Here is a 25,885-nt window from a genome sequence, read left to right as displayed (position 1 = left end):
AATCTGACACCGAATTTGCGCTCATTCACATGTCACCTGTAGTAGACGTCGCAAGGCCCTATGTTTTTCTTGCCTTGCCCCATCCATCGCATTTCTTGAATGGCAGTGATGTTAGCCTTTACTCTCACGAGGACATCAACCAGCCGGGCAGAGGCACCTTCCCCATTAAGGGACCGGATTTTTAAGTGGCGGGTCCCAAACCCAGCGCACAACCAGCTATCCTGAAATGTTTCGCCTTCTCACGTTAGCTCACTCCCGAAGGGGTGTTCGGAAGCTACCCAGAGGATACTTGGGCTAATCCGGGGAGTTGTGAACTGCTTGAACCATATGCAGAAGAATCGTCCTGGCCACTCCCAAGTGAATGGCGATCAGTAACTTTCCCCACTGGCGTGGCACAACACACATGGAACCATCCTTCATATATAAATAGAATATATATATATTAATACAAAGAGCAAATAGTAACAGTTGTGTGAGGTATAACAAGCATATTTGCTAGGGGGAATATTGCTCGATAACTTTGCTGCTGCTTTGAGATAGAGGTAGATCCTTCCCGAAATCCTGAGGACTGGTTGCTGTTTGTAAGCAATTATGTAGTCGAAACTCTGAAAATAATGTTTGGACACTTTGAAATAGTGCTTTTTGCTCTACACCGCAAACTAAGAAACGAAACTGCCATCAGGATTCAGTTATTTGCTTGGCTCCCGCTGTACAGGGTTATTGTGTTACGTTAACGTCAGTCGGTCTCAAAGACAAATGGTTCCCTTGCTAAACGAAGACGTCTCAAAAATGTCAAGTGACCTAGAACTAGACTGAGGTAGGCATATACAGTAAACTGGTGATTGCAATTTGGCTGTATGCGCAACTACGGCTAAATCGTACGAGCCAAAGCGTAAAGAAAACCTGAGAAGTGAAGTTAGCAGAGAAAAGAAGACCGCATTCGCAGCGGTTATGAGAAGAAGCCACTACAATCGGAAAAAGCGTCGTGTTCAAGTGTAAAGGGCAAAACCAGCTTTTAAACAGAGTGCTTTATGTATACCATGCTCATGTATACCATGCAAGTAATGAAATTTGGTACCTCATGTTTTCTAGCCAACTTCATAAAGAATAGAAACGCTGAGCGCTTCGCAACAAAGTATTCAGAAGGCGGTGAAAACGATTCGCGAAAATCCACGTCGCCTGGACCAGATGGCATATATCCTGTCAGAGTCCGTGTTGCAGCCTTGAAGAAAATCTGCATTCATTGCATTCCTGACACTGGCCAATATACCACGCCATTGGTTGTTGGTGTGGGTCGCCTTCGTTCCTAAGGTTAGAAGAGATGAGTACACCAGCCCCAAAAGCTTTAGACTTATCAGTATGACTTCTTTCATGCTGAAAAGTCCCGACCGACTAGTAGAACTGCGCATACGTCAGGAGTCGCTGAAAGTTCACCATCTTTCTCCATTTCAGCATGCCTATCAATCCGCGAGTCGGCACTGCAGAACCTTGTTGCTAAAGTAAAGCTAGCTATCGATCACAACTTGATATTTTCATCGAAGGAGAAGCCTTGAAGGTCATCTGCAGGCTGAAATACAATGTAAATTGGTACGGCCCCTGTCCGGTATTAGACAACAGAGAAGGCATGGACTTCGATTCAATGATCCTCTCCATGCCACTTGACTTTATGCCGCCGAAAGTCGTACTTGAAAAGAGATACAGTGTGGTACTGCCAGAGACTCACCACAAGATCTACTAAAATTTCTTCGGAAACCGAGTAGATTTAAAGAAAATTAAAAAGGGATCCCGCGTACAGTACAATAGACTTAATTTTGTCTGAGTGCTGTACTTGGTAGTTTGTCCCGACAAAAAAAAAAACATTAATATTTGTTTAAGGGCCTCTAATTCCTAGTTGGAGCATAGTGCGTCTAATGGAAATGTATACAAGAAGTAGGCATAAAATTTTAAAAATTGAAAAAAAAAAATCCTACAAAAAAAAAAAATAGGCAAGGCAAAAGTTTACTATAGCAACAAATTCGGACATAAATCGGTAATTTTTTTGCCCCAAATATAGACCTATGTATTTGGTATTGTTGGAACTGAAAGCACAGAAATACCACGATTCGAGGAAATTCTTCCGAGTTTGTCATAAACAAAATGTTAATGCTAGCATACAAGTGACATAGATACACTATGTACATGCAAAAACATAAGATGCCACATTACTTTTAATCTCAATAGATTTTAATTAGCATTTAAACCAACTTTACAAACATAATATAAATTTATATTTACATATATGTACATACATATGTGTAGCATTCTTACACAAGCACTTCTAATAATCAAAATTTTCAATCTGATTTTAGCTGGTTCAAGGAAGAAAACGAACAGCTATTACCGCTGCAACTAAGCGAGCGCATTACAATCGTCTCGGCGGGATTACTCAAAATAGCAAAGGTAAAGTAAAGGAAAATATATGTAAACTGTAAATGTAATATGTTTGTACATGCATACCTACATATTGTGGGCACGCTAACTTTGGCTGTAATTTAAAAAAAAATGGAAATGAGATTTGAAAATAGATTTTCAAGACAACTATCTACATACATACTTGCCTCGGTGAGAGATATTATTAATAGCATACATATATAATTATAATATATGTATATATATATATAAAAGCGTATTCAAAGCGTGATTACCATTCGGAGTACGTAGCTTCGAATATCCGTGCATGAAACACCAAACTGAAAATAAAATGTGTTTTCTAATAGCGGCCGCCCTTCGGTAGGCAATGACAAAACCTTCGAGTGTATTTCTTCAATGAAACACAAAATATAGGAGCCGGCTTAAAACTGAAGGTCCTTACATTTGTGAAACAACATCAAGACCCACCCCACAGATAAGAGCAGGAGCTCAGCCAAACACCTAACAGAAGTGTACGCGCCAATTATTAATTTTCTTATTTTTATTCATTTAAACAAAATTACGAAAAATATTTTTATGCTATTTAAAAGTACCTATTCATATTTTGTATTTAACGCCCTCCTTTGTGGCACAACAAAACCAGTATTTTAGAAAAAGGTTTCATTTCTTTACTTTTGAGTATTTTTCTTTAAAATTTGCTCTGAAATGAAAAGTAGCTTTTCAAGTAGCTCATGATGGACCACACAGTGAAAACTAGATATATACGTATCCTTTGATTATTGCTTTATGCACCCAGTGAAAATGTTTCGTGTTCCACTAACTATAATACAATACTATTCGCCACTTTTCTGCTCGCTATTTCTCTGCGCGACTAACCTAACAAAAATTTGCATGCGAAAACAATAACAAAGTTATCACCACTTGGTAACGCTTGCCGAAAAGAAGAGGCCTTATATATATTTACATACGCTCATACTGAACAACGCGCACCCGCGCTTTTTGTGGAGGGTAGAAAATGCCACACATTCGCCTGGTTAGAGTACGAGTATAACAGTTTGAGAAAAGGAAACGAAAATTTGGAAGCTCTAGCTTAGGGAGGAATGAGTGCTCATTACTAACTATAGGAAGCCTGTCAGTAAAGATCTATGGGCTTTGCTGGCTGGAAGAGATACCAACGTTTCAGCCCTGAGGAAGTATATGAAAGGGTGTTTCTTAGGGACGCCAGTTAGCACAATAAAGAGTTAAGGACTGACGCGACTTCACCTTAAGCGATTACCACTCCAATTAGACAATTAAGGAGAGAAATGTGCATAAGAGTATATGCACATTGATACCTTTTCCGTTAATAACATGGTGATACAAAAGGAAACAAAAAAATATGCAACTACTCTCATTCAAACAGAGGAAAAATTGGTTGAAAAATAACAAAGTTATAGCTTTTTAAAGTTATATGAGCTATGACAAAAACAAAAAAAAAAAAAATGAGATCATTTAATCTCCAAGTTGTTCATACTAATATATTTTGAATGTAGGTGTGAAGATTCATCATTTTAGAAAACTAAATTATTATAATAATGTTTGGGATTATTTTTCAATCAGCACATTTAAAATTCAGTATTTTAGTAAATGTTCTTCTTTCTTCTAACTCACTGTAGGCTCGCCTCGAGGACAGTGGCAAATATCTTTGTTGGGTAAACAACACCGCCGGTGAGGAAACCATACAGGTGTCATTAACAGTAACTGGTAAGTCACTTAGTATAAGTCTATATATATATTTGATTACAATTATTTCCAAGGTAAGGTGAACCAGATCAAAATAAGCTATGAACGCTTTGTCAAAATAAAATGCATTATGATTGCTTACATATGATTAAGGCAGGGCCTTCAAGTTCGAGTTTTTTAGGAGTGTTTTGTTCGATTTCTCTCGGGAACTATGTATGTATATGAGTGCATATATAACTACATACATAAGTAAATATGCGTGTACACGCTGGGTGTTTAGAAAATGTCATACATTTATAATTTGTAAATTCTTTACAACGTATGTCAATAAAAACATAATCAATTCCCATTATTACTAAATACCTATTTTATTTGAATCTAAAATATAATCGACTTGAAAGACTTATTTATTCACTTATTTTGTAATCAAGTGAATATGATCTTGACGTTAATTTATTTCAAGTCATAATATTTGACAGTTTTTTTAGTACTTTAGGCTAAACGTTGATATAACACGAATCCTACTAATATAGAATAGGAATTTATAAAGATTAGTCATAGTTGGTGTTTCTGATTGTATCTGAAGGATGGTTCCGTGCGTAGGGAAAGTACCTGATTGTTAATCATTTGGGAGTGGACAGGACGATTCTTTTGCATACGGTCGAAGTAGCTCAAAACTTCCGAGCTTTGCGCAAGTATCCTCTGGATAATTCCGGAACATCTGTTTGAGAACGGGCTAATGTGGTAAGGTGAATCAATCCAGGCTATCTGGTTGTGCGCTGGGTTTGGGACCCGCCACATAAAAATCCTTTCCCAATGAAAACACAAAGCCTGGGCTGAGAACTGCTTATTCTGATGACGATCCCTGCAAGCAAACTAAGGACTATGATTTGAGGGGATCCACTTGGAATATTCGGTCCCTTAATAGGAAAGGTGCCTCTGTCCGGCTGATTGATGTTCTCGTGAGATTAAAGGCTACCATCCAAGAAATGGGAGATTTTCAAAACTTCTCGCTCATTTGCGCCCACGCCTCCACGGAAGAGAAGGACAGTGCGACCAAAAATTTTTCTATGAGTGCTGCCCCCTCCACGACATAAAAATCGTACTTGGTGGCTTCGATGCCAGGGTGGGCAAGGAGTGAATTTTTGGTCCCATGGTGGGAAAACTCAGCTTCTACAACGAAAAATTCGTTAACGGACAGAGGCTGATCGACTTCGCCGGAACCCGAAACATGGTAGTCTGCAGCACCAGATTCAAGCATAAAAAGATACAACAAGCTACGTTGCTGTCCCCTGATTAAGAAACGTGAAAGCAGATTGATCATGTTGTGATAAATGGAAAATACGCTTTTAGTGTTGATGTATTTTCCTTCTATAGGGTCCGCCATATAACTTCACGGAATTAAAAATACTATAAAAAAGAAACTACTCAATATTTTCCAAACTGTTTTTTTTTTATTTTGAAGTACAATCCTTCCGGTTAATGATGGAACACAACTTCATTCATATGGCTGCCTCGGCTATGAAACATATGCACCTTATATACATATGCATATACTTTACAAACTAAAACTAGAATAAAAATTATTCTACAATTTTTCTTCTATCACTTACAGCCCCCTTAACGGCCCATTTACAGCCTCAGGTACAAACAGTGGATGTTGATAAGGACGCGCAATTTCAGTGTATTGTGTCCGGACATCCAGTGCATGATGTTAATTGGTTACATGATGGAAAACCAATATTGCGCGACAATCGGGTTGAGGTAAGCCATTATTGTCATTATATTTAACGTCTATTAGAGCGGCTGCTGCTTCCGTGAGCAAGCAGGCAGTAGGTTTTTTTCTAAAGTATCGCTGAGTAGTTGAATTTGTGGAAGCTTGCTTAAATTGACAGTGATGTTTCTATTGAAAACATCAGAAAGTAAATCATGTAAATACTTACTAGACGCAGGCGTATACATTTTAGAAAATACATTTATTCTGAATATTCTAATATAAAATAATTTTGATGAAAATTGTTAAACTCAAACGGTGCCTGCCCCAGATAAGCTCTAAGATAAAGAGGATCCAGTTATGAATACGAGTATGAACCAAGGCGAATAAAATACAGAAAGTGGCGCCCTCCGAAAGCCGTTACTTTAATTTTCCAGATTTTGACAACCGACTACGTCGTGCACCATAATAATACAAAACAAATAAACAAAATCAAGAGAAATTCATATAACCGTATGTTGGTTTTGGCCGAATCCAAAATGTCGCGTCAGCTGTTTCTGTCCTGCGTTCGTTGGTGCCAGTTGGAAATATCGAGTGAAGACAGGTTCTGCAGCACTTGGTCTTTCCAACAGAGATTGCTCTTCCTCATCCACGCCTTCCATTTGGGATACTGTGTCGTAAATTCGCTTTGCGAGAGTGTCTTCTTTCATACGGGTGACCAGCGCAGCCGCTGTATTTTTACACGCTTAACTATGTCCATGTCCCTATATAGCTCATACAACTCGTTGTTCTACCGTAAGCGGTACTCCTCACTAACGGGGAGGGGGCCGAAGATCTTACGTAGAAATTTTTTCTCAAAGGCTCCCAAAACTTTTTCATCTGCTGTTGACATCGTCCATGTTCCCAGTGGCCTACTGAGCCCAAAGTAATACCTGGTGGCAAGAGTTATTCTCCTTTTGATCTCCAGGCCGACGTGATTTCCATCCATTCCTATCCCCAGATATTGACAGCGACCACGAGCTAATCATAGGTGACGTCAAACTAAAATTGGAATGCATCACAAAAACCAATTTGCAATGCAGGCACAAATACCTTAACGTCCAAGCATAGAACAGAGCCAGCGCAAAAAAACAGCTTGGCAAACTGCCTCGCGAGAAATTGCTTGATGGGATGTGGCAACCTCTACTTTATGAGAACTAGCAGGATAAACTGGTTACTAAGAAACATTTTACTTGGTGGCCGTGGATATCGGATTCTACTTGAAACATCATCCATGAAACTTAGTAACGATGACAGCTTTCGGCCTGCATATAGGTATTTAGCCAAGGAAGTGAAGAAAGCGGCCAGAAATTACAAGCGTAAGCGTCGTTGGAAAACTTGCTAAAGGTGTTGAAGTGACTGTTGTAATAAAAACGTGTGAGTGAGCTATTTCGCATAGTGGGCAACTTAACCAGCCAAAAAGACAACAAGATCCAAGGATCTGGCCGGTAATCTACTCACCAATTCTGCCGACTAAGTTCGCAGATGGAGGGAGCACCTCCATCTAACAAGTACTGTTACCAACAAAGGCGATGACTATTGCAAACTGCAGCAACATGAACAAGAAGATCCCTACAACAGGCCCAAGCATAAGATAAATTAACGATGTCCTTGCCAACTAAAAACAAATAAAGCACCGGGTGAAGATGGAATATAATCGGAGCTTATGTCAGTACACCCCAAAAAATGCAAAGAGCTGAAATACTATCATACATCCGCAGGTGTGGAACAACGAGCAGCTGCCACCTTCGTGGACCAAAAGCGTCATCGTCAAGCTTCCGTCTGGGGTTAGACAAGGCTATCCCCTCTCACCGCTCCTTTTTACCATCGTCCTGGATGAGATCATGTGCCAACTAACCACGTGCCCCAGAGGCATTACATAGTTTCTCACCAGGCAACTGGAGAACTTGGACTATGCTGACGATACTTGTTTTGTATACCACAATTTGGCCGAAATGCAAGCGAGGGCAGACAAACCAGTAACGCTGGCAAAGTCGGGCTGGAAGTAGGCGTCGCAAAAAAATATATTGAGAATTAATCACACCAACAATAACCATGTTATCATAGATGGCAAAGAAGAGAAGTTCGCTGATAGCTTTAGCTACCTGGGCTGCGCTAAACAGCATCTGGCGGATCAGAGGAAGACGTCAACAACGTGAGCAAGACAAAAGCTGCATTCGAACGCTTATGGAAAATTAGGCAAAATTTACAGGAACACCAAGCTCCAATAAATCAAGCCCGGAGAATCCTGCAACTCAACACCCGCCACTGCACAGCTGCTCAGTCGTTGAAAAGAAAGTAAGCAATAATCTGTGTAGTAAACAATAATGTTCCTCAGAGCGGGATGTCCGCACCTTGTAAGGGGTACTCGTACATAAACGCAAGGGGAAAAATAGTGGAAGAAATATTTGCTGCAATGGAGCTCGTATTGCTCAACACTCCGGGAGTATACACTTTTGATTGCACCAGAGGGCGCTCTAGTCAGCTCTACGATGTGCAGATATAACATGAACTTGTATTCCATCATACTTAACTCCGTCAATCTTTAAAGTAGTTTCTTTCATTATCCTTTGTGTTCTTGTTTAGTTTCATTCTTAAATTTAACGACCGAGTGATGGGCGAATTTCTCTCATTGACTACTCTGTAAATTTAAGGATGATGGATTTACTAGGTGTGCTCTTTAACTATGGTGAAAAAGAAAATTGTGTTCCCCTCACAGGCTGTCACAGCCGAATTCTGTATGATTATTTCACATGAATGTATTCACACACTCGTCCAATCAGTCGCTGTTCAAACTGCAACCAAGTGTGATTGGTTGAGTTTTTTCGTATATCACCAACATAATCCCAGTTTTTTTGTAAACACATCCCCGTCAGCCCATTTGCAGAGCCGGATAACGGTCTGTGAAAGAGTAAACGTCTAAAAATCTTCCCACCTTGTTGTAAAGTGCATATATATACATATAATTTTTTTGGGCTGTGTAGGGTGAACAAACATTAAAAATTTAATGACAAAATCGTTATAAGACGTTAGAAACGGCTACAACCTGAGCGTATGGTGCGTATGAATTCCAGAAATTTATCCACAAAAATTTGTGCGTCGGCAAAGTATTCACCAGCCGCGAGCTTTTATGCCTTCTTTGAGGGCCAAGTTGAACGGCCGAGAGTGTGTTAACCCAGTGTGGTGTAGATTGGCACGTAATGCCACCGTTCCAATATACCATTTGAAGTTTGATGATACGACGTCGTTCTTATTCGGTTGCAGCCTATAAGGTTTGCAAATTCTGTAAAGAATTTAGACTCAAATTGCATTCCTCAATATCTGTACTCATTAAACAATATATGTACTCATCGCATTTGGACATGACAATAATGTTAATGTCCACATGTTTGGATCGCTCACTTGTGATGCCAGTGTTGCTGCGTTGACAGTGTAAGCAATTTCGGGACCATTGTGTGATATCTCGATTCATGGGAGGTCAAACGAGGCGTTATTGAGTGAGTGTCTGCGTCGCGTGTCTATTTGGGTGCAGCTGGTCGAAAATCTATGCGACTTAGTCCTGCACTTACGTACGGCCGTATAGTCCCGGTTGAGGGATCACAAACTATTTTCTACCTTCTAGTATATACATAGATGCCTGAAAAAGTGTGTGCCTTTTTGTGCTCGCGGTCATAGGCGCTGTAGTTCTCCTTTACTTTGTTGGGCTTACTTGTGTGGAATCTTAGCGGTTGTCTCGCGTTGCTGACAAACTGTTCTAATGCGAGTGTGCGAGTGGCACGCGAGTAGAGTGAGTGGCGCGTTCGGTGCAGGGTATGCGAGTTGCATCGCGTTAGCCAAGAGTTTTTTGCAGTTTTTGAATGCGTCTATTGTTGACTTATCCCAAACGATTTTCATTTTGTGGTTTTTACGAGCGCCGGTGGTGAGTGCTCTATGAGATTATGCTGCGCCTGGCATATTAAGCCTATAGAAATTCCACGACCCTAGAAATCTGCCATGATTGGAAACAGTCGGGGCTTTAAATAGCATCCTTAATGTTGGTCGTAGGGTCCAGGTATATTACTTCGGTTTGTGTGAAATTACATTTTTCTAATTTAATGAAATCCCATGTTGTCTCAATCGGTAGACGGTGAGCCGATTAAAAAATTATCTATGTAGGTACGACAATAAAGAGATTTCAAAAAATTGAGTCCATGAGACGATGAGGGATTTGAGCCGCGTTGCATAAACTGAAAATCATTACGCTAAATTGGAAAACGTCAAAAGATGTTATAACTCTTTGAACACTTTCACCGTCTCGTACAGCGGATTGTCTACTGTAGTCGGTGCAATTTGTGGTGGTATCTCGTGTAATTGTTGTATTGTAGACGTAGCAATGCTAGTTGTGTGTGGCTCCAGAAGTTTGCGGCTTCGCAGATCTACTAGCATTTCATTGCGTTTAACAAAGTATACGCCGAGCTTTGGGTGAGCGACGTTTAGCACAGTAAACTCCAAGTTGAATATACGACCTAGTCCAATACCGATTGTTATGGTTTTGGAACCGTAAGCAGATATTTTTGCTCGTTTGCTGAGCAAAGTAGAATTTTACTGCTTGCACTAGTTTGTTTTATATCCTTATATACTCTCCCGGGAAGAACTGAGACGTTGGCGCCAGTGTCCACAAGGAATGTGATATTATGTTAATTTTGCAGTCTGTCGTTTATAGGCGCGATGTGGAAGGTCCTTCAGCGGTGTCTACTAAAATAACTGAAAGTCTGTCTAGTTATTGTTGTTGTTTTCAAACTCGCTCGCTTGACGGCATTTTCGTGCTTGGGTGCCAAAGCGAAGATGATATTAACATAACTTGCTGCCTATTTTTTTTGGAAGTGGCTGCACTTCTGCTCTTAATTCGTCAACACTGCTTTGCTGCGAATTTATTTCGATCGGTTTTGCCGCGGTTCGTTGTTGTTGCACTTGTTCACATTATGTACCGCCATGATGTCGCTTTGCGCATCGAAGATTTTATCTGTTATCATTGTCAAGTCTTGCGTTGCAATAATTGCTAATACGCAGTGTATGTTTCAAAACAGCCTTTTCAGGAATATAGTGCATAAAATTTCGTCCGCTATTTCTGGAGGAAAAAGGTTCCTGAGCGTTGCAAATATTGCGAGGGCTTACCTTCGATGTAATTGAGTCCTTCTAGGAGGTGGCGAAATTTCAAATGTACTTGTTAATCGGTTTTTAAACGCAAGGTATTTGTCATCATCAGGGGGCGAAGTTATTATGTCACGTATTTGTACTTTGCCCCATCTGTGCGAACTTGAGCAACTTGCACGAACCAAAGAATGTAATTGTCCTTCCGAAACGGGGGCTGCCTCACGGCGCGTGCCGACATTATTTGCACGGCGTCAGTAGCGGGTGAGGAGTTTGATTAGTCATCCTCTGACATTTTGCCAGAGCTTCTTACGGTCGGGGTCACCAGTTATAGCGTGCGAATAAAATACAGTTATATTTCTAATAAATATAATATTATTTATTTTTCTATGGCTACAAAAGTTTAAAAATTTTACAAGTTTGTCCCGCCTCGAGTCGATGCCAAAATCAAGAGAGAGACTAGCTCCTCCTTTATCCTAATTTACATATGTATGTATATTGAAGTTCTGACTTAGCACAAATTCATCAAATTCGTATCTGCTGTTTTTGTAGTTGCCACCCATATATGATAAATAAAGGATTAAATTTACGTTATGATAAATTGTTCAGTATTTTTTTTATTTGAAAACGTCATTTATCGTCAATTATGCGCTTTTTCTTCACAGATACTAGCCGACCCACCCAGATTGATAATTAAGAAAGTGCAAAAAGACGATCCCGGCATGTACCAGTGCTTTGTTTCGAATGAATGGGAGCAAATTCAGTCCACAGCTGAGCTACAACTTGGAGGTAGGTGTTAATTTTATGCTCTCTGAAAAGCTAAAAAGAGATAATAAGGAGATATCTTAATAAAACCCAGACGCTCTCAATTGCACGGAAGAGCAGCTCAAGTCGAGTTAAAGGAATAAGGTTAATAAAGTAGTGTTTTAATTATTATCTTGACACTTCGGGATATGATAGCAATATTTTCATTTTTGTTAGAAAAAGTTATAATAAAAATAGTCAAAAACGAATAAAGATTTTTCATCAATTTTTCTATACAAATTATATTGTTTTTGGATAACGGACCATCTCATCCAAGCGAATTAAACTTAACTGACATACGTTTTTTTTTTTTTGAAATTAGCCATAAAACTTTATGGAAAACTCTACGTAGGAGTACAAATTTGAGCAAACTTTTATTAAATGTTGATGATTGTCGAGACTAAGGCACTAATTGGACCATTGAGGTTATTGATATGAAAGATTATTGAAATCATAAAAAAACAAGAACTGTTGCGAAGTTTTTACGGGGAAGTCTTTTAAAATAATTCCTATGAGCGCGACGCTTACATGAATCCAATCTATTACATATATAAGTGCATACAAATTTATGGTATTTATTTACTCAAACTTTTGTCTTTTGCTCTCTTAGATGCTTCTCCGGAATTGCTTTATTGGTTTTCGGAGCAAACATTGCAGCCAGGACCGACTGTGTCGTTGAAATGCGTAGCAACCGGAAATCCTCTGCCGCAATTCGCATGGTCACTGGATGGTTTTCCGGTAAGTATGTAGTATACAATACCGAAAATCATATGAATGTGGAAATACAGGGTGGCTGATGAAAGCCGCTACCAAAAAAAAATTGAATAACTTTTTTTCTTTTTAAGTTATCTGTTCCATTTTTGTTTTAATTTGCAGATTGATCTTTAAAATTTATTAAAATGGATAACTGGGACATGCAAACAAGAATTTGCATAGTCCGCCGCTATCACGCACTGGAGTCCGTAGTTTTGGTACAGAGAGAGTACAGGCGGATGTTTGGCGGCGATCCCCCGAGCAGATGGACCATAATAAGACTGGTGAATAATTTTGCTGAGCAAGGAACAGTCGCAAGAAGGCCTTATCATCGAAACCCACCAGTTCGGACGGAGGAACCGATCGCTGCTGTAGCTGCAGCTATACAAAGCAATCCAAGGGTTTCAACAAGAAGCTTATCTGCACAACTTGGTGTCAGCCGACAGTCTTTGCAAACAATAATGCACAAAGATTTAGATTTATTTCCCTACAAAATTCAAATGGTTAACAAACTGAATGCAGCAGACTTGCCGATTCGCTTGGAATTTTGCCAGAAGATCCTGCAAATGGTGGAAGAAGACCAAAACATGTTAAACTGCCTTTTCATGTCTGATGAGGCCCATTTCGATTTAAACGGCAATGTGAACAAACAAAATTGTCGAATATGGAGTACTTCTAACCCACAGATACTTCACGAGACGGAATTGCATCCTCTTCGCGTGACAGTGTGGTGTGCGGTTTCTTCACGCTGTATTGTCGGGCCTTATTTTTTTGAAGAAAATGGTCACACCGTTACGGTTACTGGAGACCGTTATTTGAAAATGCTGAAAGAATTTTTCTATCCAGAACTATGCCGAAAGAGAATTCCTTTCAACTCTGTGTGGTTTCAACGAGATGGGGCAACGTCTCACATAGCCCAGACTGTTATGACAGAGTTGCGACGAAAATTTCCCAATAAACTGATTTCAAGAAACTCCGAATTTCGTTGGCCCCCCAGGTCGCCTGACCTTACTGCACCTGACTTTTTCTTGTGGGGTTTATGTAAACAAGAAGTTTATAAAACAAAGCCAACAAATTTGGATGAACTAAAAAAATCCATTCGGGCAACAATTGCGGCTATTCCTGTCGCAACTCTCAAAGCAGCAATGAACAACTTTTTACTAAGATGCCGCACTTGTGTCAACGAGCATGGGGGGCATTTAAATTCAATTATTTTTAAAACTAGTTAAGCTACATTTAATAAAATTTAATGACCTTCAACTTGAAAAAAAAAATAAATGAATTCCATACACTAAAAAAAAAGTTATTTGAGTTTCTTAATGTAGCAAAATTCATCAGCCACCCTGTACATAACTTCAATAAAAATGTAGAATATAGTACGAGTATAACCCTTGCCAAATGCTTAAGCAGGCATACATTTCGAGCTTAATGTTGAACAGTGAAAAAAACTTCCTCTTTTTATACAGTTTTAATTGAATTTTTTACATTTGCCAAATAATTGGCCCATTTTTTGCTCATGATTTTCGAAAAAAGAAGTCCCTTTTGAATCACTATTTAGCTATTTTCGGATAAAGATATTTGAATACAATGTCAATTATATTTCAGTTAGTAAGTCAACTTTATAATTTGAAATTGGCCAGGAGCGCTCATTTGTTAGTATGTCATGAGACTGAAATTACTGAAAAAAGGGACGACTCAGATTTTTATCAAATATTGAATGTAAATGCCATTTCTGTTATCGTTTACTAGAACAGCGAGCTCACCTCCTTCGATATTCATCGCTATTTTGGCAATTTAATAGGTATGCATTCTTCAGTCTTCCTTTGAACTCTTACCGGGGCATTTGTGCCCAAGGCTATTTTAATTTTGTTTACATAACGTTTGAATGTAACGGCATGGAAGAATCAAGATAGATATAGACATATATCTGCTAATATGTTTAGAATGATGAAAGGAGCCGACTTTGTTCGTCCGTCCGTGCGCACGACATCTCGAGTAAGAATTTATATGTTTCAATGAAACTTTTTGCACATATTACTCTTTGTCTAAGGCTGTTTGGTATTTGAAAAGAAAAAAGTCATATCTCTGTAAATAAAGCAAAATTAATCATAAAATAAATCGTTTAGAATGGAATAACGACAAATGCTTTCAAGTAGTTTCTTCAAGAAAAGCAAATATCATATATAGGTACACCATATTTCGGGGCCTAAACGGAAAACTGCAGATTAAATTAAAAATCTTGGGGTATATTTCGACTCTGAACTCACATTCAGTTACCAAAAAGTTGTATACGAAATATGTTAAAAAAATAAGAAGAATTTTTAAATTTCGTGGGCTACGTACATTCGACTTTCGATTAATATTTTTTTATGTTGCTACACTCGTCTCGAAGATATGTTTAGGTTGGCTCATGCCATACCATGCAATCTTTTCGAAAATTTTGAGCATGAAGCGTGTGGCAGTGAAGTTCGTTCCAAAATTGCTAAATTGCTCAGGAATTGTTGAATGACGTCAACGATGATCCAGATTTGGTTAAAAGGGTCATAACTGGTGACGAATCATGGGACGAATCGTCCCAATGTAAGAATCCAGGAAGCCAAGACTAAGAAAGCATACCAAGTTCGATCAAATGTCAAGGTTTCGCTTCTTCGATTACCATGGCGTATTGCATCAGGAGTTCTTATCAAAAGGTCGTACCGTAAATAAGGAGTATTACCTTGAAGTTATGCGCCACTTGCGTGAAGTAATACGAAAAGAAATGCCCGGAATTGTGGAAAAAAATGCATGGCTTTTGCATCATGATAATGGATTTGCTCACTCATCTTTGCTTGTGAAAGATTATTTGGGCGAAAACAACACCGTTATCATGCCTGAGGCACTGTATTCACCAGTTTGGCCTCCTGCGACTTTTTCCTGTTCCCAAGATTGAAGAGACCCATGACGTCGAAGGATATAAAACTGAAACGCTGAGGGCACAAGTTTATTAAATCTGAGGGGACTTTGAAGGAGACGAAATAGAAATTTATGAAAAAATAAATTTTTTTGAGAAAAACGAAAATTCACCTTAGTTTTTGAAAACTCCTTTTACATACATAGATAAAACGAAATGCACACGCAGAAGATCGCGCAAATTAGGCTTTTAATTTGTTCTTGTTAGTTTACATAACATACATACATTTTTAAATAACATTTTTTTAGTATATACAGGGCCCGCTATCTATCGTTACGGATTTGAACTAGGTATTATTGGTAACACTTAGCTGTCATCTGATTTGACAGAAAATTAGTTGTATTCTTCCGCTGAACGAAAATGGTTGTGTATACGCTCAAAGAACGCTAGGAAATATTACGACATTACTTTGAAAATCATGGTAATGATATAGAATGTGTACGAATGTGTACTTGAAGAAGATGAAGACTTTTACCGAAAAATCATCTTTTCGGAAGAAGCTCATTTCCATCTCGGCGGGTATGTTAACAAGCAAAATTGCCGCATTTGGGGCTCAGAAAGCCCGCACGCACTCGAAGAAAAGCCGATGCATTCACAACGAGTCACTATTTGGTGCGGATTTTGGTCGAGAGGCATCATTGGTCCATTTTTCTTGGAAAATGAGCGAGGAGTGGTCGTAACCGTCAATGGAGAGCGTTACCGGGCCATGTTGAACGAATTTTTGTTTCGAGAAATTGAAGAGGAGGATATTGGTGGCATTTGGTTCCAATAAGATGGCGCTACTTGCCACACAGCGAATGCGACGATCAATATTTGGCACACTCTCTTCGAAAATCGCACTATCAGCCGAAATTCTGATGTCGTTTGGCCGCCTCGGAGCTGCGATTTGACGCCGTTGGATTATTATCTTTGGGGTGCCGTCAAAGACCAGTGTTATGCCAACAAACCAGCAACAATTAATACACTGAAGACCAACATACGCGATGTCATAGCTAAAATATAGCCGCATACAATCGAAAATGTGTTGAAAAATCGGACCGATCGTATGGGATGGTGTATGGCTAGCCGAGGCAGCCATGTGAATGAAGTTGTGGTCCATCATTAACCGGAAGGATTGTACTTCAAAATAAAAAAAAAACAGTTTGGAAAAATATTGAGTAGTTTCTTTTTTATAACATTTTTAATTCCGTAAAGTTATATGGCGGACCCTTTATATACACATATATTTACATATGTAAATACTATTTATTATTACTATTTACATACATTACAGAAAACTGTTTATATTTGTGCTTGAAAATAATTACATACTTTTGATACTATGCTGCTTAGTGCCGATTTACACACGGAGGCATCTGGAAGGGAGACACTGCAAATTCTCTTTTCATGTTTCATTCACGGTCAGACGGGCAAAATTGTTTTCGGCAACATTTTGACGTTTACCATTATCATCTTCTGGTTCGGATATATTCTATAACCCACTAACACGTAAAACCGAGAACGTTCGTCAACAGTTTCTTAAATATTTCAATGAATAATGCAAACTGGTTAAATAATAAATAATTAACTTTTTTTTATATATGTATATATGTACCTATATAAATTTTTTTTACTTTAATAAAATAAAAATAATTGAAAAATACTTCATATCTAAATAATTAGCTTGAGTATCTAGAAATGGCTGAAAAAATTAGAATTAAACCAACAACTGATATCAACTTAACTAGAAAAAATAATCCTGCATTTCCCAAGCAGCGTTCTGATGTTTGTCAACGTTAATTTCTTCAGTTTGATTGAAAACCAACACACCAACCAAATGATTCCGTGTGTAAATGGGAACTTACTGGCACAGTACTTCGAATTTTTTATATTGCTTCCATTAAAAAGTAAAACGTCCCTTTTTCAGATTCCAGATAACTCTCGGTTCTTGGTCGGGCAATATGTAACCATTCACGATGACGTCATAAGTCATGTGAACATATCAAATGTGAAGGAAGAAGATGGTGGTGAATATGCCTGCACAGCGCAAAATGCCATCGGAAAGTGAGTATTAAATATACGAATTTATACTATACATAAGAATAGCAGATGTTGATTGAAACTGTTAACTGATTCCAACGGTTAAATGAAGACAGTGAATTTGTTTATGTATTAGGTAAATTAAACTTTAATTTTAACCCAGTTGATTTTACTGGCTTCGTTGTTGTTTATAATTGCGTTGCTTGAGTCGTCTCCAAATCTAATTCAAACGTTTTCCTTAACTTGAGTCCTTATTCTAAAACGGATAATGGCCAGATATGCCGATCCCGTTCAGCTGATGCCTATAATAATGCCTCCCATCACTTCACTCCCGTGAATCACCGACGGAATCACCATCACCAAGCTTGGCTAGGCGGTATGCTGGTCTACGGAGAAATCAGATAATTGTATTAACCTCCAGTGCTCGTATCTGACTATCTTTAGCTGGGGATACTTGTGTGGTGCAGCCTTGTTGTCACAGCCTTGGAGGCACATTTGATTCAAAAAATTACGAACCCTCCTACTACAGGGTGAACGATATGAAGTGTTACCAACTTCACACTGCTTGTATCTGTAAAACAGCTCATGACATCAACGTCAAAATTGTTCTAATGACAGTTCAATATATTGTTTATAAGCCATCAAAAGCATTTGCGTCTCAGTTTTGTTGAATTTTTTTTTCTGTGATGGAATTCAAACGTAATAGTGTGATTGTGTTATATTTGGCTGAAAAATCACAACCAGTCATGGTTCGTGAGCTCAGTCACTTCAAAGTGAATAAAATGTTTGTGTATCGCACTATAAAACGATACAATGATACTGGTAGCATTGCAAAACGCTATGGAGGTGGACCGAAAAAAACCGCAACAACGCCAGAATTGTCCACGTCGAAGTGGTCATTTTTTGACCGTTTGAAGGGAAAGGTGGTCATATCGAGCTAAAGTGAATATATGTTAAAATTTTAATCATTTTTGAACAATTTTGTCTTTGAAATCAATAAAAACTAAGGTAAGGAATAGGTAACACTTCATATAGTTCACCCTGTAGTAGGAGAGGCATTGGTTGCTGCCACTTAGTTCGACACAGCAACTGCGGTAAATACTCTGTAGTTTAATGTTTCCACAGGGAATATTTTAAGTTCTACGCAATTTTCCATTGTTTCTTATGGCAAGCGCTCCCAGCAACCACAGACACATGGATTTGCTGGGCAGTTGAACACTCGATATGGTAATTTGTGGTTTCAACTCGTCGGTAGACAAATTATCCGCCAACTCGATATGCGTAGCTCGCACCGTCAGGCAGGTAAATAATACGCCGAATTTCTTCCCTGGTGAGAGGAGTTTGGTTTATGATCCAAATAAATCGACACCAGTGTAAATGATCGGTAATGTTATGGTACAAACCCCCCGCCCCCCCTAGGTGTTTTGCTTCATCTATGCAGCAAACAACATAATACAAATAAAAATGTTAAGTGAAGATCATGGCAGCAGCGAGATTTTACAGAAATTCTATAAAACATTTAACAAATTGCATACATATATATTTGACAATTGAAATTAAATAATAAGTATTTATTAGAGTGGCCCTTAGGCGAACGAACAATAAACGTAAATAATAATAAACTAACAATTTCTAACTTACAGGGTATCCCATAGTGCAAAAGTGAATATCTACGGACTTCCATATATACGAGAAATGCCAAAAATAACTGGTATATCTGGCTCAGATTTGATTGTGAAATGCCCTGTAGCTGGCTATCCTATCGATAAAATTCATTGGGAGCGTGGTCAGTATACCCGCATATGCATGCAACATAATGGAAATAAAATTACAAGTATTTATGATCGCAGTACTCTGGTGATTGCAAATGTTTATTTTGGATTATTTGAATTTTTCTCATCAAAATTTTTCCGTTCATACCTTTAATATTATCTTACTATCTGCATGAGTAACTCGGGTAGCAGTTTATTGTTAATATGCTTTCAATGATGTTAAATGAAACATTCAAGTCAATATATTTTCGGCCATATTCACCCAACGATAATTCAAACGACAATGAAAGTATAAAAATTTTTATACATGGTATATTAAGATATGAAGATGACAAATTTGTATACTCGTATATTTTGAAAGTTTTATCCGTTACGTCAATAGTGACATACAATTTATTTTACATACATACGACTTACGATTCTGCTTAAAAATTTAATTTTTTTTTTTTTGCGAGAAAAGTAGCAGGGAGCCAGATCGGGTGAATACGGGGGGTTCGGCGGCAATTAATAACGCAGTTCATGCAGTTTAATGGCGACAATTCCGGATGAATGTGCTGGTTCGTTATCGTGGTGAAACAGCACCTGTAGTATAGTCGAACTCACTGTAGTATTGTTTAACTTAGTGTAATATTATCCAGTGATCGTGCTTCCTTTTTCTAAGAAATCCATGAGTATGACGCCGTTGGCATCCTAAAAAATCATCGCAATGACTTTTCCGGCCAATGGGGCCAATGGGGCCGGGCTGTCTTCGCCTGAATCTGTGGCAACTCGACGCAAAAATTCCTTCGAATCTCGCTTAAATTGCTCCAAACACGGATTCGAAGTTAACAGTCTGATCCGCTTGTGGTTGCTAGTGAGCAATCGCGACACAAATCTGGGCGACAATTTTTTCATCGCCAACTTATCATGTAAAATGTTAATTGCCGTTCCGGTCGACACATCTATGGCTTCTATCAGCACACGGTGATAACACCAACTTCCATCAGGAACAGAGCGATCGTCAAAACGGGTACTTATTGAACAACCCTCGTACTTCTAATAATGTTCCAGGTGGCCAATTGACAATACCATTTTGAGAATAGATTAGTTGTTAAATTTAGATCGAAATAATTCAGATGTTTCTGTTGGTCTACGCCGGCTTGCTTAAACCAAAACTCATGGAAAATATAATGGGCGTAGGAATAAAAAAAACTACAAGCAAATACTAGCAACTTTGATGCTTAGCATGCCTGAGGCATGCTACAAAAATAAAAAGTAGTTACATTTAATGACATTCGTTGTTGTTCCTAAGTGCCTGTCGTTAAATAAATTAATGACATTACATCAAAACTATGCTACCAGACTTATTGGCAGTAAGTAAGCAACGGAAGAATCCTGAAGGAGGTTTGTGAAGAATTGGAGAACACGAACTCAGATGTGTCAATACCTAGAAAACGTCTCTCCAAGGAACCCAATCCAAGGAACGGATGGCAGCTTCACAGAAACACGTATACATATACATATATATACAAAGTTCTAACCCTTTTGGAAATCCGATAAATGAAATTGCAAGGGAGATTATATGTGAGATTAAGGTAATCTGGACGGTAAACTTCTGCCAACTCTACAAGTTAGGAGGATTGGAAGGAACTGTTCAAATGAGGTTACATCAGTCAATAGAAGCGATTAATATATGGTTAGTTAAGATCTTTGGGGAATCCCTATCTCCAGGGTATATCCATAATTTACGGAGGAAGGCCAAGGTAATCTTTATTCCCAAGGCAGGGAAACCCGGATTAAATAATGCGAAAGATTTCAGATCAATTAGTCTTGGTAAAAAATTGTGTATTAAACCACTGAGCGTACAATACGATCATCAGACCCATTTCGACTTATGGAGCTGGCGTGTGGTGGGAGGCGGTGCAGACACAATCCTACCTAAGTAATCCCATACAAGTAGGAATAACAGGTGCGCTCCGATTGACGGCTTAGGCGGTGCTGGAAGTGATCCTATATATTCCGCCCATTGATATACATATATGTTAAATGGATTGCGACCAAATCTGCTTCCAGGATTAAAGCAGCAAGTATGTTAAAAGAAAAAAACGCACGGTCATGCATCAGTTCTACTTTCTGTGGAACACTTTCAAGATGCATCGTAAGCAGACTATCTGGATCCCAAGATAGTCTCAACAAAGACTATAAAATACAAATACCTTACGGGAAGGATTAGCACACCAGCGTCATATCAGATGATAGGGTCACCATATTTATACTAAGGTTCAAATATATAGAATGGCACTGGATCGGAAGTGTACTCGGAACAATTGTCCTAAAAAATTGTTCGTTTACACTCTCGGAATGGTGTAGCGTCTTGTAAGCTGAGATCAATACTGTAGACATGAACTTACCTCCAGCAATGCCTTACCATTTTTGTTGATAGTCAAGCAGCGATCGAGGCACCGGCCTCAACGCGCATCAATCCAAGATGTGTCAAAGAATGCAGGAGGTCGCTCTCTCTTATCCAACAACACAACACCATACTTTTTTGAGTTCCCGGCCACTCTGGAATGGAGGGAAATGGAAGAGCGGATAAGTGTGTAAGGAAAGGTTTTAAGCTTGACCTTCAGCGACGGGTAGAGGACATAACCATTCCTCTAAATGAATTTTAAAAGGACAAAATGTCTGCTCGGGTTCAACAGATCAACTACCAGTGTCCAGGTGTTATAACGGGTCACTGCACTATTGACACCCTAGGCAGTAGAATAGATAGATGAAGAAAAAATTGAATCGGTGCAGCACCTACTCTGTGAATGTCCTGCACTTCAAAGAAGCCACGCCAAATATCCTGGCGATTATTTCCTTGAAGACCTGGAATATATACAAAATGTCTCACTGCAGGGACTAGTTACCTTTTTTAAGCAACTTAGTTTGGAAATCAAATGCAGGCATCACAATGGGCTTTAGATCCACCGAGTGTCTTGTTTTAGACAACCAACCTACCTAACCTGACCCAACTTAACCTATTGGCAGTATATTTTTTTCCATTTGGAAGAAGTAAACAATATTTGTGAGAGGGAAGTAAAAGGCGGTCGCCGATCCGGGTTCGAACCACACCGTAAGCATGAAATACTAAATACCGCTCGGCTGGCAATGGAAAATCTCCAAGCATATTTCTGTCATGAAAAAAATTAGTTTAGATTGAGATGCAGACATGACCACCAGAACTATTTTATGTTGCGTAGAAAATGCATCCCGATATCTGTAAACAGTAACTCATTAGATGAAACTGTGTCTTTACTGTTAATTTCCGACACTTGACTGCCTTACATATATTTTTCAATGCTGTCTTTATTCGCTGGACGTTTCATGTGCTGTTTCTTTATATAAATATGTATGTTATGTACCTATATTTAGGGGGCAATTTTGTTATCATCTTCAAACTAGTATATATGTATCTGCTTACAGGAATTTTTTTCTTAAATTTCCATTTAAAATTTTATGTTTTTTTAATTTTTATTATCTGATTTAACGTATACTCTTAAATCCATGATTCAATTATAAAAGTTTTGCTCAGTAAGCAGATTTCTTCACAGCTCAATAGGAAAGTGGAGCTCAGGTTGCACGGACTACATGACTCCGTACTTTAATTGGGAGAGAAGGTTTCGCACTACAATTGAAGAGGAGGGATGGCATAAAGGCATGAAGCCTGGCCATAGAAATTTTCACATCTACACAGACGGCTCTAAAACTTTAGACGGAGTGGGAGCGGGTATTTACTGCTCAAAACTAGGAATAAGGCAGCCTATCAAGCTGCCAGACCACAGCAGTATTTTCCAAGCGGAAGTTTTTGCTGAGGGGAACGCCGCCTACACTAGAACAAGAAAGAACTCAACAATTAATATATACGTGGATAGTCAAGCAGCAATAAGCTCATATTGAATTAAGTCCAAAAATGTTCGACGGAGCAGGGAGGCCATAGAAAGGCTAGCCGCAAACAGTAGGCTATATATCTACTGGGTACCCGGTCACAAAGGCATTATGGGGAACGAAATAGTAGATGAGATAGCAAAAAGTGCTGTTAGACTACCTTTTGAGCAAGAGAACGAAAAAAACCGCTAAACACAATATACAACGAAATGGACGTCCATATGAAAAGGCGAGTAGAAGCTAGGTGGACTAATCTGACCACATGCAAAATAGCAAAAGTTATGTGTAGAACTAATGACGAAAAACTGACTCAATTCGTACTTACGCTCTCGCGAAAGGACTGCAGAACTATCATAGGTATGCTAACAGGTCATAATCTATTGGGTTCAACCAGGCTAACCTAACCTAACCTAAGCAGCTTTCTTTTAAGTAAGTAAGTAGGACATGGAATAAATCCTGTCATAACGCTTAAGCCAAGACATCATAGAGAAAGTGAGGTAATACTAGCGAAAATGGTTTTCGGAATTCTGAAAAAAAAACATGTTTTGCAAAGGACTAGCATTTCGCAAATATTTACATCATTGGAATAATTGGATAGTATCGGCGCAATCGAATACATTGCCAGTTTCATTATAAGAGAGTTGGGATTGATGGAACTTGTTTTCAATGCGGCTACCCTCACATGGGTGGATGAAGGGTCCAGAGGAGGTTTAAAAAATCCCTATTTTGCTTAGGTAAGATAATAGCCTCATATTAGCGAAACTTCGCAACTTTGCGATCGGTTCTAAATTAAAAAAATAATTTACAATATATAATTGTTGGATTAAAATAAAAAAATGTTTGGTTCAATATCACTCTTGGCAATTTCTGCTAATAACTTTTGTTACAGGACAATATCCTTTTCATGAAATTTCCCATAACCGAATCGCAAAGTGGCTGCCCTATGTCCTCGATAGCTATACGAATTCCATCTTTGAGGTCTTGAATCGACCCTGGGCTGTTGGCGTAGACCTTCTCTTTCACGTGGCCCCAAAGAAAAAAGTCACAAGGAGTTAAATCACAAGATCTCGGTGGGCAATTGTGATCACTTCTTCGAGAGATAACACGGTCCGGAAACTTTTCCCGTAAAAGATCAATGGTTTCATTGCTTGTGTGGCACGTAGCGCTGTCTTGTTGAAAATAAACGTTGTCCAGATCAATACCATCCAATTCCGCCATAAAAAATCGTTAATCACTTTCGATAGCGCAATGCATTATAAAATATCACCTCTCATTGGGAAACCCTTCGCTTTATTTATTTATTCACATAAATGAAATATATTTGAAATATTAATTAAAATTTATTTTTGAACAGTTCGCAGTTTGTTTTCATTTAAGTAAAAAAATACTTTTTTGCTACCATTTTTACCACAAACAGCTTTTTTCACCTGATTCCTGAATGCAACCTTTTGTAAGAGGGTATCAAAATTCTTTTGTCACAAATGAGCAAACCTTTAAGAATTGAATAATACGTTAAATCTGTGAAAAGCCATTTATTTGTGAATAAAAAATTAAAAATGCCTAAGGCAAGCAGGATTCCACGAAGCTGGAGGAAACATCCTATGGTGAACTGGAACAGCCCATAAACCAGCTTTGCACAGAGCTTCATTTATTGAAAGGCATATTTTATATATTTAATGGCGAAATGATTTCTGCCACAGCCATGGAGTAGGCCTTCCAATGAATTTAATGAAGCTATCTTTCAAGTGCAGGATGCATTTCCGCATAAAGCATTTAAATAAAAGTTTACATATATTCCTTATAAATCTTTTATATTGACCAGTTTAAACTTATTTATTTGAATGAATGTTCATATGGGCAAAACGAGGATATGAATGCTTTTAACTCTGAACGGCGTTGCCGTGCAAAAAGCCTTCTCGCCATCTGTTATGGCAATTGTTTACTTTTGTGGGAACTCAGTTCTTTACATTGGCATAATTATTTCATGTATTTTTATAATAAAGTCTTTGAAGCCTTTTTGTTATTGTTAGAGTTCGTTTTTGAGTACTAAATACAAGCGTAATACGCAAAGTCATATCATATCTAATTTGAATAGTTAGTTGAATAGAAAATTAGTTAATTTATATGACTTAAAAATAATTTTAAATCTCACATTTGTGTATTACAGAAAAATTTAAGTAGTTGCCCTTTAAATCTAAGAGACACACACTTTCAATAAGGCAGTGTTAAACATTTTGTACTGCTCTTCTTGCTTCACCTGTATAATTTCACTATGAATTGCAACAACCTTCTATTTTTGTTTCTCGAAGTTTTCTGATTTTGTTTTATTCGTGTAAAAAAGCTGTCTTGCTAAAAGTGTATTATATATTAGTTTGATTTCGTTCTTTATTACCAGGGTTACTTTTTATATTTTGCGCCTTTGTTGCACTACGTGTGATGAACTGAATTCGATACAAGTTTTAGTATAAACTTACAAACGTTTTCACTTACGAGCTTCATTTGTTCTATTTTCAGTGAGTTGGAAAATTCATTTCGCCCTAAAGATGGAATTAACTCGTGAAAATTTTCGTTTGATAATTTATTGCGATTTTCGAGACGAAATTTACGGTGTGTGCAGTTAAGGGCATTTTAATATTTTTGCTTATTGATTCATTTGGGCAATTA

At 38.3% G+C, this 25,885-nt stretch overlaps 1 protein-coding gene across 4 annotated transcripts in view; it reads left to right on the top strand.

Annotated features, from left to right (window-relative positions):
* Window positions 1–25,885, top strand: part of LOC129240593 (cell adhesion molecule Dscam2) — a 172,515-nt gene that overhangs the window by 92,571 nt on the left and 54,059 nt on the right. For all 4 annotated transcript variants that reach the window (XM_054876497.1, XM_054876498.1, XM_054876496.1 and 1 more), the window contains exons 9-15: window positions 2,349–2,439; window positions 4,065–4,152; window positions 5,747–5,895; window positions 11,680–11,803; window positions 12,429–12,556; window positions 17,428–17,564; window positions 19,184–19,326. In XM_054876497.1, the coding sequence (XP_054732472.1) occupies window positions 2,349–2,439; window positions 4,065–4,152; window positions 5,747–5,895; window positions 11,680–11,803; window positions 12,429–12,556; window positions 17,428–17,564; window positions 19,184–19,326 (860 nt within the window). The remainder of the gene's footprint in view (window positions 1–2,348; window positions 2,440–4,064; window positions 4,153–5,746; window positions 5,896–11,679; window positions 11,804–12,428; window positions 12,557–17,427; window positions 17,565–19,183; window positions 19,327–25,885) is intronic.

This window comes from Anastrepha obliqua, chromosome 3 (genome assembly GCF_027943255.1).
Source record: "Anastrepha obliqua isolate idAnaObli1 chromosome 3, idAnaObli1_1.0, whole genome shotgun sequence".
In the NCBI taxonomy this organism is placed as follows: Eukaryota; Metazoa; Arthropoda; class Insecta; order Diptera; family Tephritidae; genus Anastrepha; species Anastrepha obliqua.
This window is presented reverse-complemented; position numbering and strand designations above follow the sequence as displayed.